Below are 18,507 nucleotides of genomic sequence, written 5' to 3' on the forward strand. Positions count from 1 at the left end.
CTGAGGAATCAGGGGTAAGCACAGGTATGTAGAACAGGCCCACCAGGTCTGGTCTGAAGACTCAATATCAAGACCAGATAGGCAGAGCTGGTCTGCCAGATATGTTCTGGGAGCCAGGGCTAAGCACAGGTAGGTAGAACTGTGGCCTAGGAGCTAAACCAAGCACAGGTATGTAGAGCTTGAACCCCCTAGTGTAAGGGGCTGGGGCATATATGTGCAGACACAGCTGGCTGACCAGGTGAAGACTGAATTGAGGCCAAGCTTAGGTAGGCAGAGATGGTTTGCCAGGGGAGATTGAACAGCCAAGATCAAGTTAAGTATACAGGTAGGTAGGACTGGCATGCTAGGTGTGGTCTGATGGTCCAGTATCAAGTACACACAAGTAGAGCTGACCTGCAAGGCGGTTCAGATAGCCATGTCAGAGACAGGTAGGCAGAGCTGGACCTCCAGGTATGGTGAGAGAAGCCATATTGAAAACAAATAGGTAGGCAGAGCTGGCCTGCCAGATGTGCTCTGAGGACCCAGGCTCAACCACACATAGGTAGAACTGGCATACCAGGTATGATCTAAGGAGCCAAGGTCAAGTACAGGTAGGCAGGACTGCCCTCCAGCTCCAATGTCAGACTCGTAAGGGCATGTGTAGGTAAGGAACCAGGTGCATGTATATTGTCTGCCAGGTGAGGTTTGAGGAGCTAAAGTCAAGCACCGGTAGGCAGAGCTGGCCCATTGAAAGTGTTCTGGGAACCAACATCAAGCACAGGTAGGCAGGGCCAGTATAGTCTCAAGACCCAGGTGATGTATAGGTATGTATTACTGCCCACCTGCTGCAGTCTGAGGAGCCAGGGGCAAGCGGCAGGTAGGTAGAGTTGGCCAACTGGTTGTGGTTGAAGGAACCAGTGTCAGAGATAGGTAAATGGAACTTGTCCACCACAGGCAGTGTCTTGAGGAGTCCTGAGAAAGTAGGGCTGAACACAGGTAGAGTTGCTTGTTCCAGTGTTGGTGTCAGGCAAAAGTATGAATCCCCAGGTCTCAGTGGTGAGGCCTGAATGACCAGGGGTAAGCCTAGATGGGTCAGCAGCCTCTCAGGCCAGGCCTGAAGCATGGGGGTCTTCTGCAGCTGGACAGAGTACCACACCTGTGGGTAGTGGAGTTCAGCAGGTCCTAAGGTAGGCTTGAGTGGACAGACATGACTCCCAAAAGCTATTAACTTTGGAACCAGAGGTATGTGCATCTGGGTCTTGCAGGTGATGTCTGTGGACCACAGCTTGTGGCACAGGTATGTCAGCCCAGGTCTTAGAAGCCAGACCTGCAGAGGATGGGTTAGTCTCAGGAAGTGGAGCCAAGTCTCTCAGCTGGAGTTGGGGCACAGATGTGCAGAGATGTTTGCACCAAGTAAGGCAGATTTGATGTTCCTTGGTGAGGTGTTGGCTGTCAGCACCAGCAAGGGTTGGTAGCATGGAATCTTGTCTGTGAAATATGAAGTGTCATGTGGGACAGGATACAGGATACAGATCTGGGTACCTCATATGAGGTCTGGGAACTGAGGGAAGCCCATAGAACTGGGTCCCTTAGGAAGGAATGAGGAGTTTTGAGTTAGACTGAGGGAGGTGGATCTGAGTCTGTTGGCTGAGATGTGAGTGGTCGGGCACAGACAGGTATGTGGAGCCTCACCCCATTCGCTGAACTGTCTGGACAGGTCTGGACCCTGCAATAGAAGGTACTGGAGTAGGACACTGGACCTTTGCCTATGCTTCCCTGGCTGCTGGAATGTTTTTCCTCCCTCTGTACTTCCCTGAGCAATATCTACTCCATTATATCAGGCTCAAGTTCCCTCAAATTCCTTCTATTACTGGTTCCATTGCTGGGTTTCCTTTTAATTTTTTTCTTTATATTTTATTTGATAGGACAAAGAAATTGAAAGGAGGAGAGGGAGAGAGACCTGAAGACCTACTTCACCACACACACACACACACACACACACACACACACACACACACACGGAGAGCAGAGGCTTGTTGTGAGGGAGATAAGGCTCTGAGGTCCCAGGTTCAATCCCCTGCACTATCATAAGCTAGAGGCTTGAACCCAGGTTTTTGCACGTGGCAACATGTATGCTCAACCAAGTACTCCCCACCCCTTTTTTTTTTTTAATCTTCATGGACTATATTAGAAACTTTGCGTTGCCTATGCTAGCAACTCATCGCTCCATAAATAGTTGTTTAGGAGGATGCAAATGATGCAAATGGGAGTTTAGAAGATTTTGATGGTGCAAAGTGTCATCCATGAGATAGGCAGAACCTATGAAGGTGCTATGCATGGCTGGTCTAAGTATGTCTTAAGATTGAGGCTGAAAAGACTGGGTATTCCCCAGGTGTAAGGCACTGGGGCTGATACAACCTGAGGAGCCAAGAATGGATGCAGGTATGAGGTGCTGCATCTGTCAGTAGCAGAAGAAGCAAGGCCAGGCTCAGGTATGAGGCATTGGGTCTTCTGTTCAAGGAAGTGTGCCTGGCACAGGTGTGAGGCACTGGAACTGTTAGTCTGTAGGTGCAAGACCTGGAACAGGTATGAGGCAGGGGACCTGCTTATGTCCACGGAGACAGGGTTAGGCACAGGTATGTCATTCCTGTCTGTAGGAGTCCAAGGAGGATGACCAGGCACAGGTATGAGGCACTGGACCTCCTGGTGTTTGAGGAGACCTGACTTGTCACAGGTATGAGGCTCCAGTGTCCCAGCAGAGGCATGGCCAGACCTAGGTATGAATTTCTGCTCTAGTCAGGATCCAAAGAGGAGGGTTAGGCATGGGTGTGAGGCTCTTGGGCTGTCAGTGTTCAGCAAGTGGACACAGGTAAGAGGCACTGGACCTGTGAGAGATTGTGGAGGCCTAGTCTAGCACAGGTATGAGGCACCAGGTCTGGAAGTGCTAGAAGAAAGGTAACCCAGGTATGAGGCTCTGAGATCTAGTGCAGGTATGAGGCACTGGGGCTGGCAGCATCTGAGGAGGCCAGGTCTATCACAGGTATGAGGCGGATCTGACAATATTAGGCTAACCCAGGTATGAGGTTTTGGGGCTGGCAGTGTCTGAGGAGGCCCAGTCTAGATAAGAGGTGCTGGGTCTTGGTAGTGTCTGAGGCATGAGGTTCTGGGGCTGGAAACATCTAAGGAACAGGTATGAGGTTCTGGAACTAACTGGCAGCATCTGAGGCACAGGTAGGAGACTCTGGAACTAACTGGCAGCATGTAAAGCACAGGTAGGAGGCTCTGGGATGGACAGTATCTGAATAGACTGGGTCTAGAACAGGTAAAAAATTCTGGGGCTGGCAGCATCTGAGGAACAGGTATGAGATTCTGGAACTAGCTGGCAGCATTTGAGACACAGGTATGAGGTTCTGGAACTGGCAGCATGTAAAGCACTGGTAGGCTCTGGGACTGGCAGCATCTGAAAAGGTCCAGTCTAGTACAGGTTTGAGGTGCTGATTTGGCAGTGTCTGAGGAGGCCGAGTCTAGAACAAGTACAAGGTTCTGTGACTTGATAATGCTTGAAGAGGCTGGGGTTAGCAAAGGTAAGCTTCTGGGGCTGGCAGTATCTGAGGAGGCGCTTTCTGGCACAGGTATGAGGCTCTGGAGCTGGCAGAAACTGAAGAGACTAGATCTAGCACAGGTTTGAGGTTCTGGGGTTGGTAGTGTCTGGGGAAGTCCAGTCTAGCACAGGTATGAGGTGCTGGGTCTTGGTAGTGTCTGAGGAGACTGGATTTGGTACAGGTATGAGGTTCTGGAGCCAGCAACATCTGAGGCCCAGGTAGGGGGCTCTGGGACTAGCAATATCTGAAGAGACTGGCAATAATATAGGTATGAGGTTCTGAGGCTGGCAGCATCTGAGGCACAGGTGACAAGGTTCTGGGGTTGTCAGTGTCTGAGGAAGTCTAGCACAGGTCTGAGGTACTTAGGTGTCATTGTGTAAGGAGCCTGAGTCTAGAACAAGTATAAGGTTCTGGAACTTGATAATGATTGAGGAGGCTGGGTCTAGCACAGGTGAGCTGGGGCTGGCTGTGTCTGAAGAGGTCCAGTCTAGCACAGGTAGGAGGTTCTGGAGCTGGCAGCATCTGAGACACAGGTAGGAGGCTGTGGGGCTGGTAGTATCTGAAGAGACTGGATCTAGCATAGGTATGAGGTTTTGGGACTGGCATTGTGTGGGGAGGTCCAGTCTAGCACAGGTACTGGGTCTTGGTAGTGTCAGAGGAAACCTGGGTCTAGCACAGGTAAGCTTCTGGAGCTGGCAGTGTCTGAGGAGGTCCAGTCTAGCACAGGTAGGAGGCTCTGGGGCTAGCAGCATCTGAGGTACAGGAAGTTTCTGGACCTTGGTTGCATCTGAAGCACAGGTACTGGTTCTGGGGCTTGGCAGCATCTGAGGAGACTGGGTCCAGCACAGGTACAAAGCTCTGGGACTGCCAGCATCTGTGTAGGTCCAGCCTAGCACAGGTATGATATTCTGGGGCTTTGCAGTATCTGAGGCACAGGTATAAGGATCTGGGACATGGCAGCATCTGGTGTACAGCATCTGTGCAGGTCTAGTCTAGCACAGGTATGAGGTTCTGGGACTGGCAGCATCTAAGGCACAGGTAGGAGGCTCTGGGGCTGGCAGTATCTGAAAAGGCTGGGTCAAACACAGGTACAAGATTCTGGGACTAATAGCATCTGAATAGGTCCAGTCTAGTTGAGGTATGTATGAGGCACTGGATTGGCAACGTCTGAGGAGGCTGGGTCTAGCACAGGTGAGCTTCTGCAGCTGGCAGTATCTGAGGAGGCCCAGTCTAGCACAGGTAGGAGGTGTTCTGGAGCTAGCAGCATCTGAGACACAGGTAGGAGGCTCTGGGGCTGGCAGCATCTGAGGTACAAATAGGAGTTTCTGGACCATGGCTGCATCTGAGGCACAGGTACTGGCTCTGGGGCTTGGCAGCATCTGAGGAGACTGGGTACAGTACAGGAACAAGATTCTGGGATCTGGCAGCATCTGAGGCACAGGTACGAAGCTCTGGGACTGCCAGCATCTGTGTAGGCCCAGTCCAGCACAGGTATGAGGTTTTTGAGCATGGTAATGTCTGAGGAAGCTGGATCTAGTACAGGTATGAGGCTCTGGGGTTTTGCAGCATCTTCGGCACAGGTACAATCATCTGTGACTTGGCAGCATCTGATGTACAGCATCTGTGCAGGTCTAGTCTAGCACAGGTATGAGGTTCTGGGGCATAGTAATATTTGAGGAGGTTGAGTCTAGCACAAGTATGTGGCTCTGGGACTGGGAGCTTCTAAACACAGGTAGGAGGCTCTGGGGCTGGCAGTATCTGAGGAGGTCCAATCTAGCACAGATGGGAGGTTCTGGGGCTTGTAGTATCTGAGGCACAAGTAGGAGGTTCTGGGACTGGCAGCATCTGAATAGGTTTAGTTTAACACAAGTATGACGCACTGGGTTGGCAGCATCTGAGGAGGTCGGGCCTAGAAGAAGTACAATGTTCTGCGACTTAATGCTTGAGGAGGTTTAGCACAGGTAAGCTTCTGGGGCTGGCAGTATCTGAGGAGGTCCAGTCTATCACAGGTAAGCTTCTGGAGCTGGCAGTGTCTGAGGAAGTCCAGTCTAGCACAGGTAAGAGGTTCTGGGGCTAGCAGCATCTGAGGTACAGGTAGGAGGCTCTGGGGCTAGCAGCATCTGAGGTACAGGTAGGAGGCTCTGGGGCTAGCAGTATCTGAAGAGACTTGGTCTAGTATAGGTATATGAGCTGCTGGGGCTGGCAGTATCTGAGGAAGTCCAGTCTAACACAGGTATGAGGTTCTGGAGCTGGCAGCATCTGAGATACAGGTATGAGTTTCTGGATCTTGGCTGCATCTGAGACACAGGTACTGGTTCTGTATCTTGGCATCATCTGAGGAGATTGGGTCCAGTACAGGTCCAAGGTTCTGGGATCTGGAAGCATCTGAGGCACAGGTACAAAGCTCTGAGACTGCCAGCATCTGTGTAGGTCCAGTCTAGCACAGGTATGAGACCGTGGGGCTGGTAATGTGTGAGGAGGCCCAGTCTAGCACAGCTCTGAGGCTCTGAGGCTGGTAGTAGCTGAGGAGTCAGGCCAGCCATGGTAAGGTCTTGGTTGGGTCTTGTGACATTGATCAGTCAAGTAGTCTGCCTTGATCGTCAGCTCACTGAGTTGCCAGCGCTTGGCCTGCTGTCTTGCTTCCCAGAGGTGGGTCGGACCCAGGCCCTCTGAGCTGCAGCTGAGAGAGAGTGTTGCTCTCGGTGCCAGTTTCGTAACAGGAGGGGGGGGGGGGCGGGGTGTGCCAACGCTTCCCCAGCACCTCTTCCTGTCTTTCCTAGTGGGTAGGAGGCCGCTACTCGCTGTGGTCAGCCATCGGACTCTCCATTGCCCTGCATGTGGGTGAGTGTATTTTTTAATCATAGGGCTAAATTGGAAGACGGGGGAGGCTTTTTTTCATGTTCCTAAACAATTTCCTGTCCCCATAGGCCACTAACCTTTCTGCTCTTGACTGGAACACGTATTCCAGGTCGGGAGGGAGGTCTGAGTTTTCTTCTGGTTCTAGAGTGTCCTTTCTGCTTCCAACACCAGGTGACATTAGGCTGGCTTTTGTACCCAGGGCCAGCTATGATTAAACATGCTTTCTGCAGCCCAAGTCCTTTGGATCTTGTCTTCTGGCTTCACATTCAGCCAGCCTCTGGTTCCAGAAGCCATGCCCATTGCCAAGAGGCCACCATGCACGGCCATTTCTGTTGACACTGCTTTTATGTTGCAGGATTTGACAACTTCGAGCAGCTTCTCTCAGGGGCTCACTGGATGGTAAGTGAAGAGACTGTGTTCTCTGCCACATGTTGGCCAGAGATAAGTATCTGGGCCAGCTCCCACCTCTATTCTCTCCTTCCCACTGTCCCTTTCCCCCGCCCCCTTCCTCACAGCTGCTCAGTTCTCACCACCTCCCTCCCACCCCTCCGTCTTGTTTCAGGACAATCACTTCCGAACAGCACCCCTGGAGAAGAACGCCCCCGTCCTCCTGGCTCTGCTGGGCATCTGGTACATCAACTGCTTTGGCTGTGAGACGCATGCCATGCTGCCCTACGACCAGTACATGCACCGCTTTGCAGCCTACTTCCAGCAGGTACCAGATGCCAAGCCAGGCCCTTTGTCATTGGGGCCTTGCGGGGGGAGAGGGGAGGCTCTGAGGCTGTTGAGCCCAAATGCCCAGGTCCTTGCGTCTCCAGGGGCCTTTCCCCCGTTAACCTAGAGCATGGACAAAACTGTCCTCTGCTCCCCACACCATGGTAACTCTCTGAGTGTGAGCTGACTACCATGGGAGCAGCATGGCTGGTCATCGTGGGGCCCTGACTTGATTTGAGGGTGTGGGTCTTGGCTGGGTCATTTCTGTTCTGGACATCAGTTTGTACCTATGATAGGGTGGACCCCAGGTGGGAACCCTGTGGCTTACACTTGTGTCTCTCCATAAAAGCAAGTCCAGACCAATTGTTAGTGCTTCTCTGGGCTCTTCATAGATCTTAGTCCAGATTTGACTTTCGTCAGCCCTTCCCATCTGCCCCTGCTGTTTGTTTGGCACAGACTCTTCAGTCCGTGGTGCGTCTCACTGATGGGGAAACATTTAAAAAAAAAATGGCCATGCCAACTAGTTCCCACAATGCTAGAGGGAAGAATTTTCAGTACTATAGTTGGTTTCTTCCTTTCCTTCTTCCATCCTTTTCAAGATTTATCTGTTGATTTTATTTAATTATCTTGATAAAACAGAGAAATTTGAGGAGGAAGGGGGCTAGAGGAAGAGAAATCAGAGACACCAGCATCACCGTTTGTGAAGCTTCCTTCCTGCAGTTGGGGATGTGGTATCTTTCTGCTTCTCTCTCTCTGTCTGAAAAACTCAAAAGAGGATGGTCCAGGAGATGGTGCAGTGGATAAAGCAGTGGACTCTCAAGCAGGAGGTCCCAAGTTTATTCCCCTGCAGCACATGTACCAGCGTGATATCTGGTTCATTCTCTGTTCTTATATTTCTCAATAAATAAAATATTTTTTTTAAAAAAAAGCTCAAAAAAGGTGAAGCCCTGGCAATGGAGGGGAGAAGTCACACTGGACAATTCACTGGGTGAGAGCAGGGCAGGTATTGTTGTGCCTCCCAGACACAGGATTGGGGCATGGAGGAGCAAGACTTGCAGAAGGAGGCTAGTTAGTGATGCACCAGCTGAGTACACCTGTGACCTTGAGCAAGGATCCAGGTTCAAGCCTCTGGTCACCAACTACAGGGGGGAAACCTTCATGAGCAATAAAACAGTGCTGTAGGTCAGTTGATTGGTCTCCCTCTCAGTGCCTGTCACTAACCAATAAATTGATTAATGAAATTCAAAACTATAAAACTTTAAAGGAACCAAACACACCCATCCAAAAAGATGTGTGTATACATATGTTCATAGCAGCACTATTTGTGATAGCCAATCCTGGAAGCAACCCAGGTGCCCAGTAACAGATGAGTGGCTGAGTAAGTTGTGGTCTATATACATCATAGAGTGCTACTTAGCTATTAAAAATGGTGAATTCACCTTTACCGCATCTTGGATGGAGCTTGAAGGAATCATATGAAGTGAGATAAGCCAGAAAGAGAAGAATGGGGGGGCAGTAGCGACGCAAGTTAAGTGCACATGGCACGGAGTGCAAGGACCAGAGCAAGGATCCTGGTTTGAGCCCCTGGCTCCCCACCTGCAAGGGGGTTGTTTCACGGGTGGTGAAGCAGGTCTGCAGGTGTCTGTCTTTCTCTCTCCCTGTCTTCCCCATCTCTCCTGATTACTCTCTGTCTTATCTAACTACAACAGCAATAGCAACAAAATGGGAAAAATGGCTACCAGGAGCAGCGGATTTGTAGTGCAGGCACTGAGCCCCAGCGATAATCCTGGAGGCAAAAAAAAAAAGGAAAGAAAAAAGAAAAAGAAAACGAAAAAGGGACCAGGTGGTGGCGCACCTGGTTAAGTGCAAAAGGAAGGACCCAGGTTCAAGCCCCTGGTCCCCACCTGCAGGGGAAAGCATCACAAATGGTGAAGCAGGACTACAGGTGTCCCTCTGTCTCTGTTCCTCTCTATCTCCCCTTCCACTCTCAATTTCTCTCTGTTTAATAAGTAAAATAAAGAAAAACTTTAAAAAAAAAAAGAGAATAAATATGTGATGACTCACAGGCAAAAGTTGAGAAATAAGAACAGAACGGGGGATGTGAGGGCGATCTGGCTGCGACATCTGTCACCCCATTGATTGCCAGGGTTGATTCGGCTGATCTGGCTGGCTAGGCGGGTGTCCCCTTCCTCCCTCACCGCTCCATGTGCGTCCCTCCCGAAGCTGCGCGCTCGGTCGAAGAGGACGGCCTTCCCCGAATAGAGACGGACCGGTCTTCGGTCGAGGGTATACGAGTAGCTGCGCTCCCCTGCTAGAACCTCTAAACAAGCTCTCAAGAACAGAACGGGGGGAGGGGCGCACAAGTGTAGACAGCATAATGGTTATGCAAACAGACTCACATGCTTGAGGCTCCAGGGTCCCAGGTTCAATCCCTTGTAACACCATAAGCCAGAGCTGATTAGTGCTCTGGTTTAAAAAAAAGTTCAAAGAACAGAAGGGAGTTGGGCAGCAGGTTAAGTGCAGGTGGCACAAAGTGCAAGGACTGCCATAAGAATCCCAGTTTGAACCCCCAGATCCCCACCTGCAGGGAAGTCAGGTGCAGCAGGTTTGCAAGTGTCTTTCTCTTCTCTTCCCCTTCTTTATTTCTCTCTGTCCTGTCCAATAATGACGATATCAATAGCAACAACAATTATAACTATAACAATAAAAAAAAGCAAGGGCGACAAAGAATGAAAAAACAATAAAAAAACAGAAGGGGAGAAACACAAAGACTTGGACTAGTTTTGGTGTATTGAACCAAAGTAAAGGACTCTGGGGGTGGCTTTCATGTCGTGGTGCACAGTGGTGGAGGAGGACCAAGGTGGAGGATTAAGAGTGTTTTGCAGTTGGTGCAAAGCGCAAGGACCCGCATAAGGACCCCGGTTCAAGCCCCAGCTCCCTACCTGCAGGGGGTCACTTTGCAAGTGGTGAAGCAGGTCTGCAGGTATCTATCTTTCTCTACTCTCTGTCTTCCCTTCCTCTCTCCATTTCTCTGTCCTATCCAACAACAACAGCTATGACAACAATAACAACTACAACAAGTGCAATAACAAGGGCAACAAAATGGGGAAAATGGTCTCCAGGAGCTGTGGATTTGTAGTGCAGGCACTGAGCACCAGCAATAACCTTGCAGGCAAAAAAAAAAAAAAAAGAAGAAGAAGAAAAGAAAAAGAAAAAAGAAAAAAAAGTGTTTTGCAGAAAACAGATTTTTTATTTATTTTTCCTTTTGTTGCCCTTGTTTTACTATTGTTATTGATGTTGTCATTGTTGGATAGGACAGAGAAATGGAGAGAGGAGGGAAAGACAGAAACGAGGAGAGAAAGATACCTGTAGACCTGCTTCACCACTTGTGAAGTGGCTCCCCTGCAGTTTGGGAGCCCGGGGCTTGAACTGGGATCCTTACACCAGTCCTTGCACTTCGTGCCACGTGCGCTCAACCTGCTGCGCTACTGCCAGACTCCCTATGGAGATATTTTATATATGTACCAACAGCTGTATTTATTGTTGATTGTAAAACATTAGTCCTCCCAATTAAAAAAATAAAACAACAGACTTGCAGATAGAGGCTGGGTTTGTTCCACCATTCCAGGGTGACATGGAGTCCAATGGGAAGTATATCACCAAGTCCGGCAGCCGTGTGGATCACCAGACAGGCCCCATCGTGTGGGGGGAGCCAGGGACCAATGGCCAGCATGCCTTCTACCAACTCATCCACCAGGGTAAGGCTCATCTGGCTGAAGAAGGTGTGGGGCTGGGGAGGGAAGGCCTTTCACCAGAGACTTCCTCGTGAAGTCAGTGCTCTCCCATCGGCAATATGGCGGCTTCCATGGGCAGGGGGAGGCACTTGGCAAACCGCTGTGTCCTTCACAGGCACCAAGATCATCCCCTGTGACTTCCTCATCCCAGTCCAGACTCAACACCCCATAAGGAAGGGTTTGCATCATAAGGTAAGTGCCCTGTCCCAACCGTCCTCATGCTTTCTTTTGTAGCCATTAAAATGGAACTTCTGGGGACCAGGCTGTGGCGCACCTGGTTAAGTGCTCACATTACAGTGCAAAGGACCCAGGTTCAAGCCCCTAATCCCCACCTGCAGGGGGAAAGCTTCATGAGTGGTGAAGCAGGGCTGCAGGTGTCTCTCTGTCTCTCTCCCTTTCTATCTCCCCTGCCCTCTCAGTTTCTCTCTGTCTCTATCTAATAAATAAATAAATTAAATAAATAAATAAATAAAATAAAATGGAACTCCTAAAGCCTGATGCATTGGAAGATTAACTTCTTATTCCTGCAGTACAAATCACCACAAATTTGGGGGCCTGGCTAAGTACACACATTACAGTGTGCAAGGTTGTAGGTTTAAACCCCCATTCCCCACCTGCAGTGGTGAAACAGGCATGCAGGTGTCTTTCTGCCTCTCCCTCTCTCCCTCCCCTCCCCCTCTTAAGTTCTCTTTGTCTCTATCCAATAATAAATAAATATATAAATTACCACAAATTTGGTGACTTCAAACAACACCCATTTAGGTGCAGGGAGTTAGCAGTAGTGCAACAGACTCTCGTGTCTGAGGTCTCAGAAAAAAAAAAAAAAAAAAAGAAACCATTGGATTCTCCCTGGCACCACTGCAAACTAAATCAGCAACAATCCCCATTCTGGCCAACGTTGAACAACGTTACATTATTCAAGGGTCTAATATTCCTTTTGTCTCTTTCTTTTAAGATTCATTTTTGTGGGAGGTAGACCTCCACCCTTCCAATTTCACTTAGAGGAGGAGATACAGGGAAAAACTCAACCTTCGCACGGCTCCACTGTTCATGGAGATTCCCCTGGTGCTATGCATGGTGCTCTCATGTGGGTCTAGGGACTTAATCCCAGATCTTAGCACATAGCAAAGTATGACCCTTACTGGGTGAACTATCTCTTGACCCTCTCCTCAAAATCTTAAAAGATAGATGTTGGGGCTGGGTGGTGGTATACCCAGTAGAACACACATGTTACCATGCATAAGGAACCCAGTTCAAGCCCTCTCTACAGGGGGTGAGCTCCATAGCGGTGAGAAGTAGTTCTGTAGGTGTCTCTCCTCTCTGTCTCTTTCTCAGTCGCTATCAAAAAAGAAAGAAGCAATAAAAGAAAAGAAAGGGAGAGAAGTGAGTCCCTAGATTAATGGGGTTGTCCAGGCACTGAGCCCCAGTGATAACCCTGGTAGTAAAAAACAAAAGAGAGAGAGAGGAGACAGAGATGTTGATAAGTTAGCTAGACCATTAGTAAGATGTTCAGTGTATTTCTTTTTTTCTTTTAAGATTTTGTTTGTTTGTTTGTTTGTTTATTTTTGCTCCAGGGGCTGGGACTCGGTACCTGCACCATGAATCCATTGCTCCTAGAGAATTTTTTTTCCCCATTTGTTGCCCTTGTTTTTATCACTGTGGTTATTATTATCATTGTTATTGATGTCATTGTTGTTGGATAGGACAGAGAGAAATGGAGAGAGGAGGGGAAGACAGAGACAGGGAGAAAAAGATAGACACCTGCAGACCTGCTTCACCGCTTTCGAAGCAACCCTCCTGCAGGTGGGAAGTCGGGGCTTGAACCGGGTTCCGAACCAGGTTCCTTAAGCCGGTCCTTGTGCTTAGCACCATTGTACTTAACCCGACCCCCTTTGTTTGTTTATTTATGAGAACAATAGGAAAAGAGAGAAAGAACCAGACATTATTCTGGTACAGTGCTGCCGGGGAGAATCCAATGTTTTTTTTTTTCCTTCAGGGTTATTGCTCCTGGAGGCCTTTTTTTCCCCCCTTTTGTTGCCCTTGTTGTTTTATCGTTGCTGTGGTTATTATTGTTGTTATTGATGTCATTGTTATTGGATAGGAGAGAGAGAAATGGAGAGAGGAAAGGAAGACGGGGAGAAAAAGACATCTGCAGACCTGCTTCACCGCCTGTGAAGCGACCCCTCCTGCAGGTGGGGACCTGGGGTCTCAATCCGGGATCCTTGTGCCAGTTCTTGCACTTCACGTCATGTGCACTTAACTGCCCGATGCCCCAATGTTTTATTTTCTGTGCCATCTCCTGGACCACCTTTTTTGTTTTCTTAAACCAAAGCACTGCTCAGTTCTGGCTTATGGTGGTGCTGGGGATGGGACTTGGGAGCCTCAGACATGGGTCTGTTTGCATAATCATTATGCTATCTACCCCTACCCTTCACTGTATTTCTTAAAGGGTGGTTATTATTAGCCAATCTCTGGCATCATCAGACATGCCCCCACAGTCTCCCCCTCTTGCTTGATTACTTTCTAGTCTAAACTGGTGCCCCCACTGGCCATTGCCAAGCAATCTTATTCCTGTGCTCACAGCTCAGTGCTTCCAAGCATAACTGGATATCTTTCTTGTAGATCCTCCTGGCTAACTTCCTGGCTCAGACCGAGGCCCTGATGAAGGGAAAGACACCAGAAGAGGCCCGGAAAGAGCTGCAGGCTGCAGGCAAGACCGGCGAGGAGCTGGAGAAGCTGTTGCCGCACAAGGTCAGCATTTCACCTGAAGGGGCCTTTGGGTGGCGTACCAGAACTGGATGAAGCTATGGGGCTAGGGGCCAGAGGCCAGTGGTCAGGGTGGCCTGGCTTCCTCCTACACAGTTGGAGGTGCTGTATTTACAGACCTGCATGCCAGCCCCTGGGTAGTGTAAGCTTTCCTGGTGGAGACGGGGATGATGGCTAACTGGAATGTAAAACTTCTGGGTGTTTTCTGAAGGTGTTTGAAGGAAATCGCCCAACCAACTCTATTGTGTTCACCAAGCTCACACCATTCATCCTCGGAGCCTTGATTGGTGAGTGAGTGGGGGAAGGCCCCCAGCAGGGTCAACTGGGCTCAAGTGGTAGAACTCTAACGTGTGCCCTCTGCCACCTCTGCAGCAATGTATGAGCACAAGATCTTCGTTCAGGGCGTCCTCTGGGATATCAACAGCTTCGACCAGTGGGGGTGAGTTGCTGCCTCACGGGAAACATGGTGACTGTCAGTGGGTTGACTTGGATTTTTGCAAACAGCTCGAGAACCTTCCCTCCTCATATCGTTCTTCTCTTCCTGGCAGAGTGGAGTTGGGAAAGCAACTGGCTAAGAAAATCGAACCTGAGCTGGATGGGAACAGTCCAGTGACCTCTCATGATTCTTCCACCAATGGACTAATCAACTTCATTAAGAAGGAACGTGAGGCCAAAAGCTAATAAACTCATGCTCAGCGGCAACCCCTATTGTGACTGGTTCTCTTGTTCCTTCTCGCCAGTGTCTGCACAGAATGGTCCTGTCCAGAGCACCCTCTCTCTGGTTGCTGGCTTGGACCACAGCCCTTTGGGGGATGCTAGTCTAGAGATGTCCCACATTAACACGATCCTCACCCCCCACTGCCATGCCCAGACTGCCTCTATTTTACAATTGACTGGATTGTTGGTACAACTGATTTTTCTGACCCCTGTTCACATACCAGGTAGAAAAATAAAGACTCACAAAAAATGTTGTAGCCACCGATTCTTGTTTCCTGAGATGGTGCTCTAGGCAGAAGAGCACCCAGTAGGAGGAGTGGTGTGCCTTAAAATGCAGGGAGCACGTCTAGAATGGAGGGCAGGTGTGAGGGACACAATCTAAGTCACAAGGACCAAAAAAAAAAAAAAAAAAAAAGCAGTGCACCTGGTGTGCACTTTTATCAGCCACAAGAACCAAATTTGAGCTCCCAGCCACCACATGGAAGCATCACACAAAGGGGTAGTTTTGAGCAATGATGCAGTTCTGTCTGTGGTGTCTCTCCTCCTTTTTTCTCCGTCTCTCTTTTCCTATCTGCCTTTCACCCTCTACCTGAAAAACAAAAACAAACAAAAAATAGTCCTTTGGAAGTGGTGAAATTGTGCAGACATGAAGCCCCAGTGTAAGCCTAGCAGCAAGGAAAAAGACTTATAAATTATGAGCATCACTCTAGCATTTGCATTGTCAGGAAATCAAACTCAGGACTTTATACTTCCATCCTGTTCTCTACTTGCTATGCCAGCTCCCCAGTTGTTTAAATCCATTCATCTTTCACTCCTCACCGCTGTGAGTTTGGAGGAATTATATATTTACATTTATCTTTTTTAAAAAAAATTTAGCATTTTTTAATTATCTTTATTTATTGGATAGAGATAGTCAGAAATTCAGAGGGGAGGTAGAGGGAAAGAGACAGACCCCTATAGACCTGCTTCATCGCTCATGAAGCTTTCCCCCTGCAGGTGGAGACTGGGGTTTATTTATTTATTTATTTATTTGCCTCCAGGGTGATTGCTGGGGCTCAGTGCCTGCACCATGAATCCACTGCTCCTGCAGGCCTTTTTTTTTTTTTTTTTTCCCTTTTGTTGCCCCTGCTGTAGCCTTGTGGATATTATTGTTATTGTTGATGTCATTCATTGTTGGATAGGACATAGAGAAATGGAGAGAGAAGGGGAAAACAGAAAGGGAGAGAAAGATAGACACCTGCAGACCTGCTTCACTTTCTGCGAAGCGACTCCCCTGCAGGTGGGGACCCGGGGGCTTGAACCGGGAACCTTCCGCTGGTCCTTGCGCTTTGCACTTAACCCACTGTGCTACTGCCCAACCCATCTGGGGGTTATTTATTTTTAGCTAGAGACTACAACAGTCAAACTTCCTTCAATGCAGTGGTGGCCATACTTGAACCTGTGTTTGAAGCATGGCAAAGCATTAAAGCATTGCACTATCCAAACGAACTATTTTGCCAGCCCTAGTTTTATTTTTATTTTGTTTTCTGAGTTTTTTTAAAATACATTTATTTTTCCTTTTGTTGCCCTTGTTTTTTTTATTGTTGTAGTTGTTGTTGTTAGTGATGTTGTCACTGTTGGATAGGACAGAGAGAAATGGAGAGAGGAGGGGAAGACCAGGGGGAGAAAAACATAGACCTCCTTCACCACCTGTGAAGCGACCCCCCTGCAGGTGGGGAGCTGGGGGCTCGAACTGGGATCCTTAACGTCGGTCCTTGCGCTTTGCACCACATGCGCTTAACCTGCTGCGCTACCACCCACTCCCTCTACTTTTATTTTTTGCCACCAGTATCTACACAACTCTACTGTTTGTGGAGGCCTTTTTTTTTTTTTTGGGTAGATGGAAAGAAGAGTGAAGTTTCTTCCCTACAGGTGGGGACCAAGGTCTTGAACCCAGTACAGTATGGTAACCTGTACTCTACTGAGTGAGTTGCTACATTTTTTTTTTTTTTTAACCAGGGCACTGCTCAGCTCTTACTTATGGTGGTGCTAGGGATTGAACCAGGGACCTTGTAGCCTCAAATATAAAAAGTCTCTTGCAATAACCATTATGCTATCACTTCAGTTCTTCCCATTCCTTTTTTTTTTCCCCCCTTAAGATAGACAGGCAGAGAGTGAAAGATCATCTCTGAAGTTGAATTGCTTTTGTTTTTGGTATTCCAGGATGTAGAATAAGCTTCCAGACTTCAATTATGGGTTTGTTTGTTTGTTTGTTTTTGTTGCCCCACAACTTCATATGGGAATGATTCTACCACCCCTGCTTGGCTTCTCTGAGATAGGTATCAAATCTGGAGCCTCAGGCATGCCAAGTCCTGTGCTCTAGCCAGCCATAGATACTGTTTCTATCCTTAAGGTTTTCTGTGGCCAGGGAGATGACACAGTGGCTGGAGTGTTGGACCTAAAAGGTTCTGAGTTCAGTACCTGGCATCATGTGCCAGAATGATGCTTTGGTTTTTCTCTCATTTTAAGAACATTTTCTTTTTTTAGTCACCTTTCCCAGGATATGGGCTTTTGGGTCTGGCTCCCTTCATTTACCATGGTTCTGACACAGACATGGGGGAGGGGATGGATATAATCTATATATATATATATATATATATATAGAGAGAGAGAGAGAGAGAGAGAGAGATTCATTTACTAGGATTATTGCTGGGGCCTGGTGCTGAATGATGAAGCCACAGCTCCCAGCAACCATTTATCCCCTTTTTTATGTGATAGAACAGAGAGAAACAGAGGGAAGAAGAGAGAAAAAGACACCAGTTGCACTGCTTGACCTCTTGTGAATTTCCCCCCTGAAGAGGCCTGAACCCAGGTCAGATGCACCATCACTGACCCCCAACTGTTTTTAAATATATTTTTATTTATTTTATTTTTGGATTGAGGTAGAAATTGAGAGGGAAAGAGACAAGGCATCTGCAGCCCTGCTTTACTAGTTGTGAAGCTTTCCCCCTGCAGGTGGGAGCCAGGGACTTGAACCTGGGTCCTTTTGCACAGTAATGTGTGTGCTTAATCAGATGCTATACCACCTGCCCCCCCACCTTTTTTTTAAATGTTTCTTTTTAATATTTATTTTTATTTATTCCCTTTTGTTGCCCTTGTTATTTTATTGTTGTAGTTATTATTGTTGTTGTCGTCGTTGGATAGGACAGAGAGAAATGGAGAGAGGAGGAGAGAAAGACAGACACCTGCAGACCTGCTTCACCGCCTGTGAAGCGACTCCCCTGCAGGTGGGGAGCCGGGGTTCGAACCGGGATCCTTATGCCAGTCTTTGTGCTTTGCGCCACCTGTGCTTAACCCTCTGCGCTACAGCCCGACTCCCCCCGCCCCCCACCTTTTTAAAAGTTTTATTTACTAGAGAGAGAACCAGAGCATCACTCTGGCGCATGTCATGCTGGGCACGAAATTCTGGACCTCATGCTTACACCCCAGTCACAAAAAAAAAGAAAAAAAAAATTCAAACATAAGTAGTGCATTTTGCATAATGGTTATGCAAAAAAAAACTTTCAAGTGGCAGTGGATACAGCATTGGACTCTAATATGAGGATTAAGTTCAATCCCAGGCAGCACATGTTTGGTTCTTTCTCTTTTTTCTATTAATAAATCTTCCAGTTTTAATCCCCAGTACCTCCATAAGCCAGAGCTGAGGAGTGCTCTGGTAAAAATAAAAAGTATGGAGGTCAGGCCGTAGTGCAGTGGGTTAAGTGCACATGGCGTGAAGCGCAAGGACCTGCTTAAGGATCCAGGTTGGAGCCCCAGGTTCCCCACCTGCAGATGAAGCAGGTCTGCAGGTGTCTTTTTCTCCCCCTTGGTTTCTCTGTCCTATCCAACAACAACAATGACGACAATAACAAGGGCAAAAAAAAAAGAAAAGAAAAAATAACCTCCAGGAGCAGTGGACTCGTGCAGGCACCGAGCCCCAGCGATAACCCTACCCTAGAGACAAAAAAAAAAAAAAAAAATGTATATAACCGTTCTGTACCTGACACCAAGTTTCAACAGTAACTCGCCTCCAATTTCATTTAACCACCCTACCTTGT

At 48.3% G+C, this 18,507-nt stretch overlaps 1 protein-coding gene across 1 annotated transcript in view; it reads left to right on the forward strand.

Moving 5' to 3' along the window:
- GPI (glucose-6-phosphate isomerase) overlaps positions 1 to 14,416 on the forward strand; it is a 34,527-nt gene extending 20,111 nt beyond the window's left edge. The window contains exons 10-18 of the mRNA XM_007539482.3: positions 6,362 to 6,422; positions 6,796 to 6,839; positions 7,003 to 7,155; positions 10,783 to 10,912; positions 11,064 to 11,140; positions 13,571 to 13,699; positions 13,926 to 14,001; positions 14,087 to 14,153; positions 14,263 to 14,416. Coding sequence (XP_007539544.1) covers positions 6,362 to 6,422; positions 6,796 to 6,839; positions 7,003 to 7,155; positions 10,783 to 10,912; positions 11,064 to 11,140; positions 13,571 to 13,699; positions 13,926 to 14,001; positions 14,087 to 14,153; positions 14,263 to 14,395 — 870 coding nt within the window. The 3' untranslated portion in view covers positions 14,396 to 14,416. The remainder of the gene's footprint in view (positions 1 to 6,361; positions 6,423 to 6,795; positions 6,840 to 7,002; positions 7,156 to 10,782; positions 10,913 to 11,063; positions 11,141 to 13,570; positions 13,700 to 13,925; positions 14,002 to 14,086; positions 14,154 to 14,262) is intronic.
- Positions 14,417 to 18,507: the final 4,091 nt, after the last annotated feature.

The sequence above is a fragment of the Erinaceus europaeus genome, chromosome 2 (genome assembly GCF_950295315.1).
Source record: "Erinaceus europaeus chromosome 2, mEriEur2.1, whole genome shotgun sequence".
In the NCBI taxonomy this organism is placed as follows: domain Eukaryota; kingdom Metazoa; phylum Chordata; class Mammalia; order Eulipotyphla; family Erinaceidae; genus Erinaceus; species Erinaceus europaeus.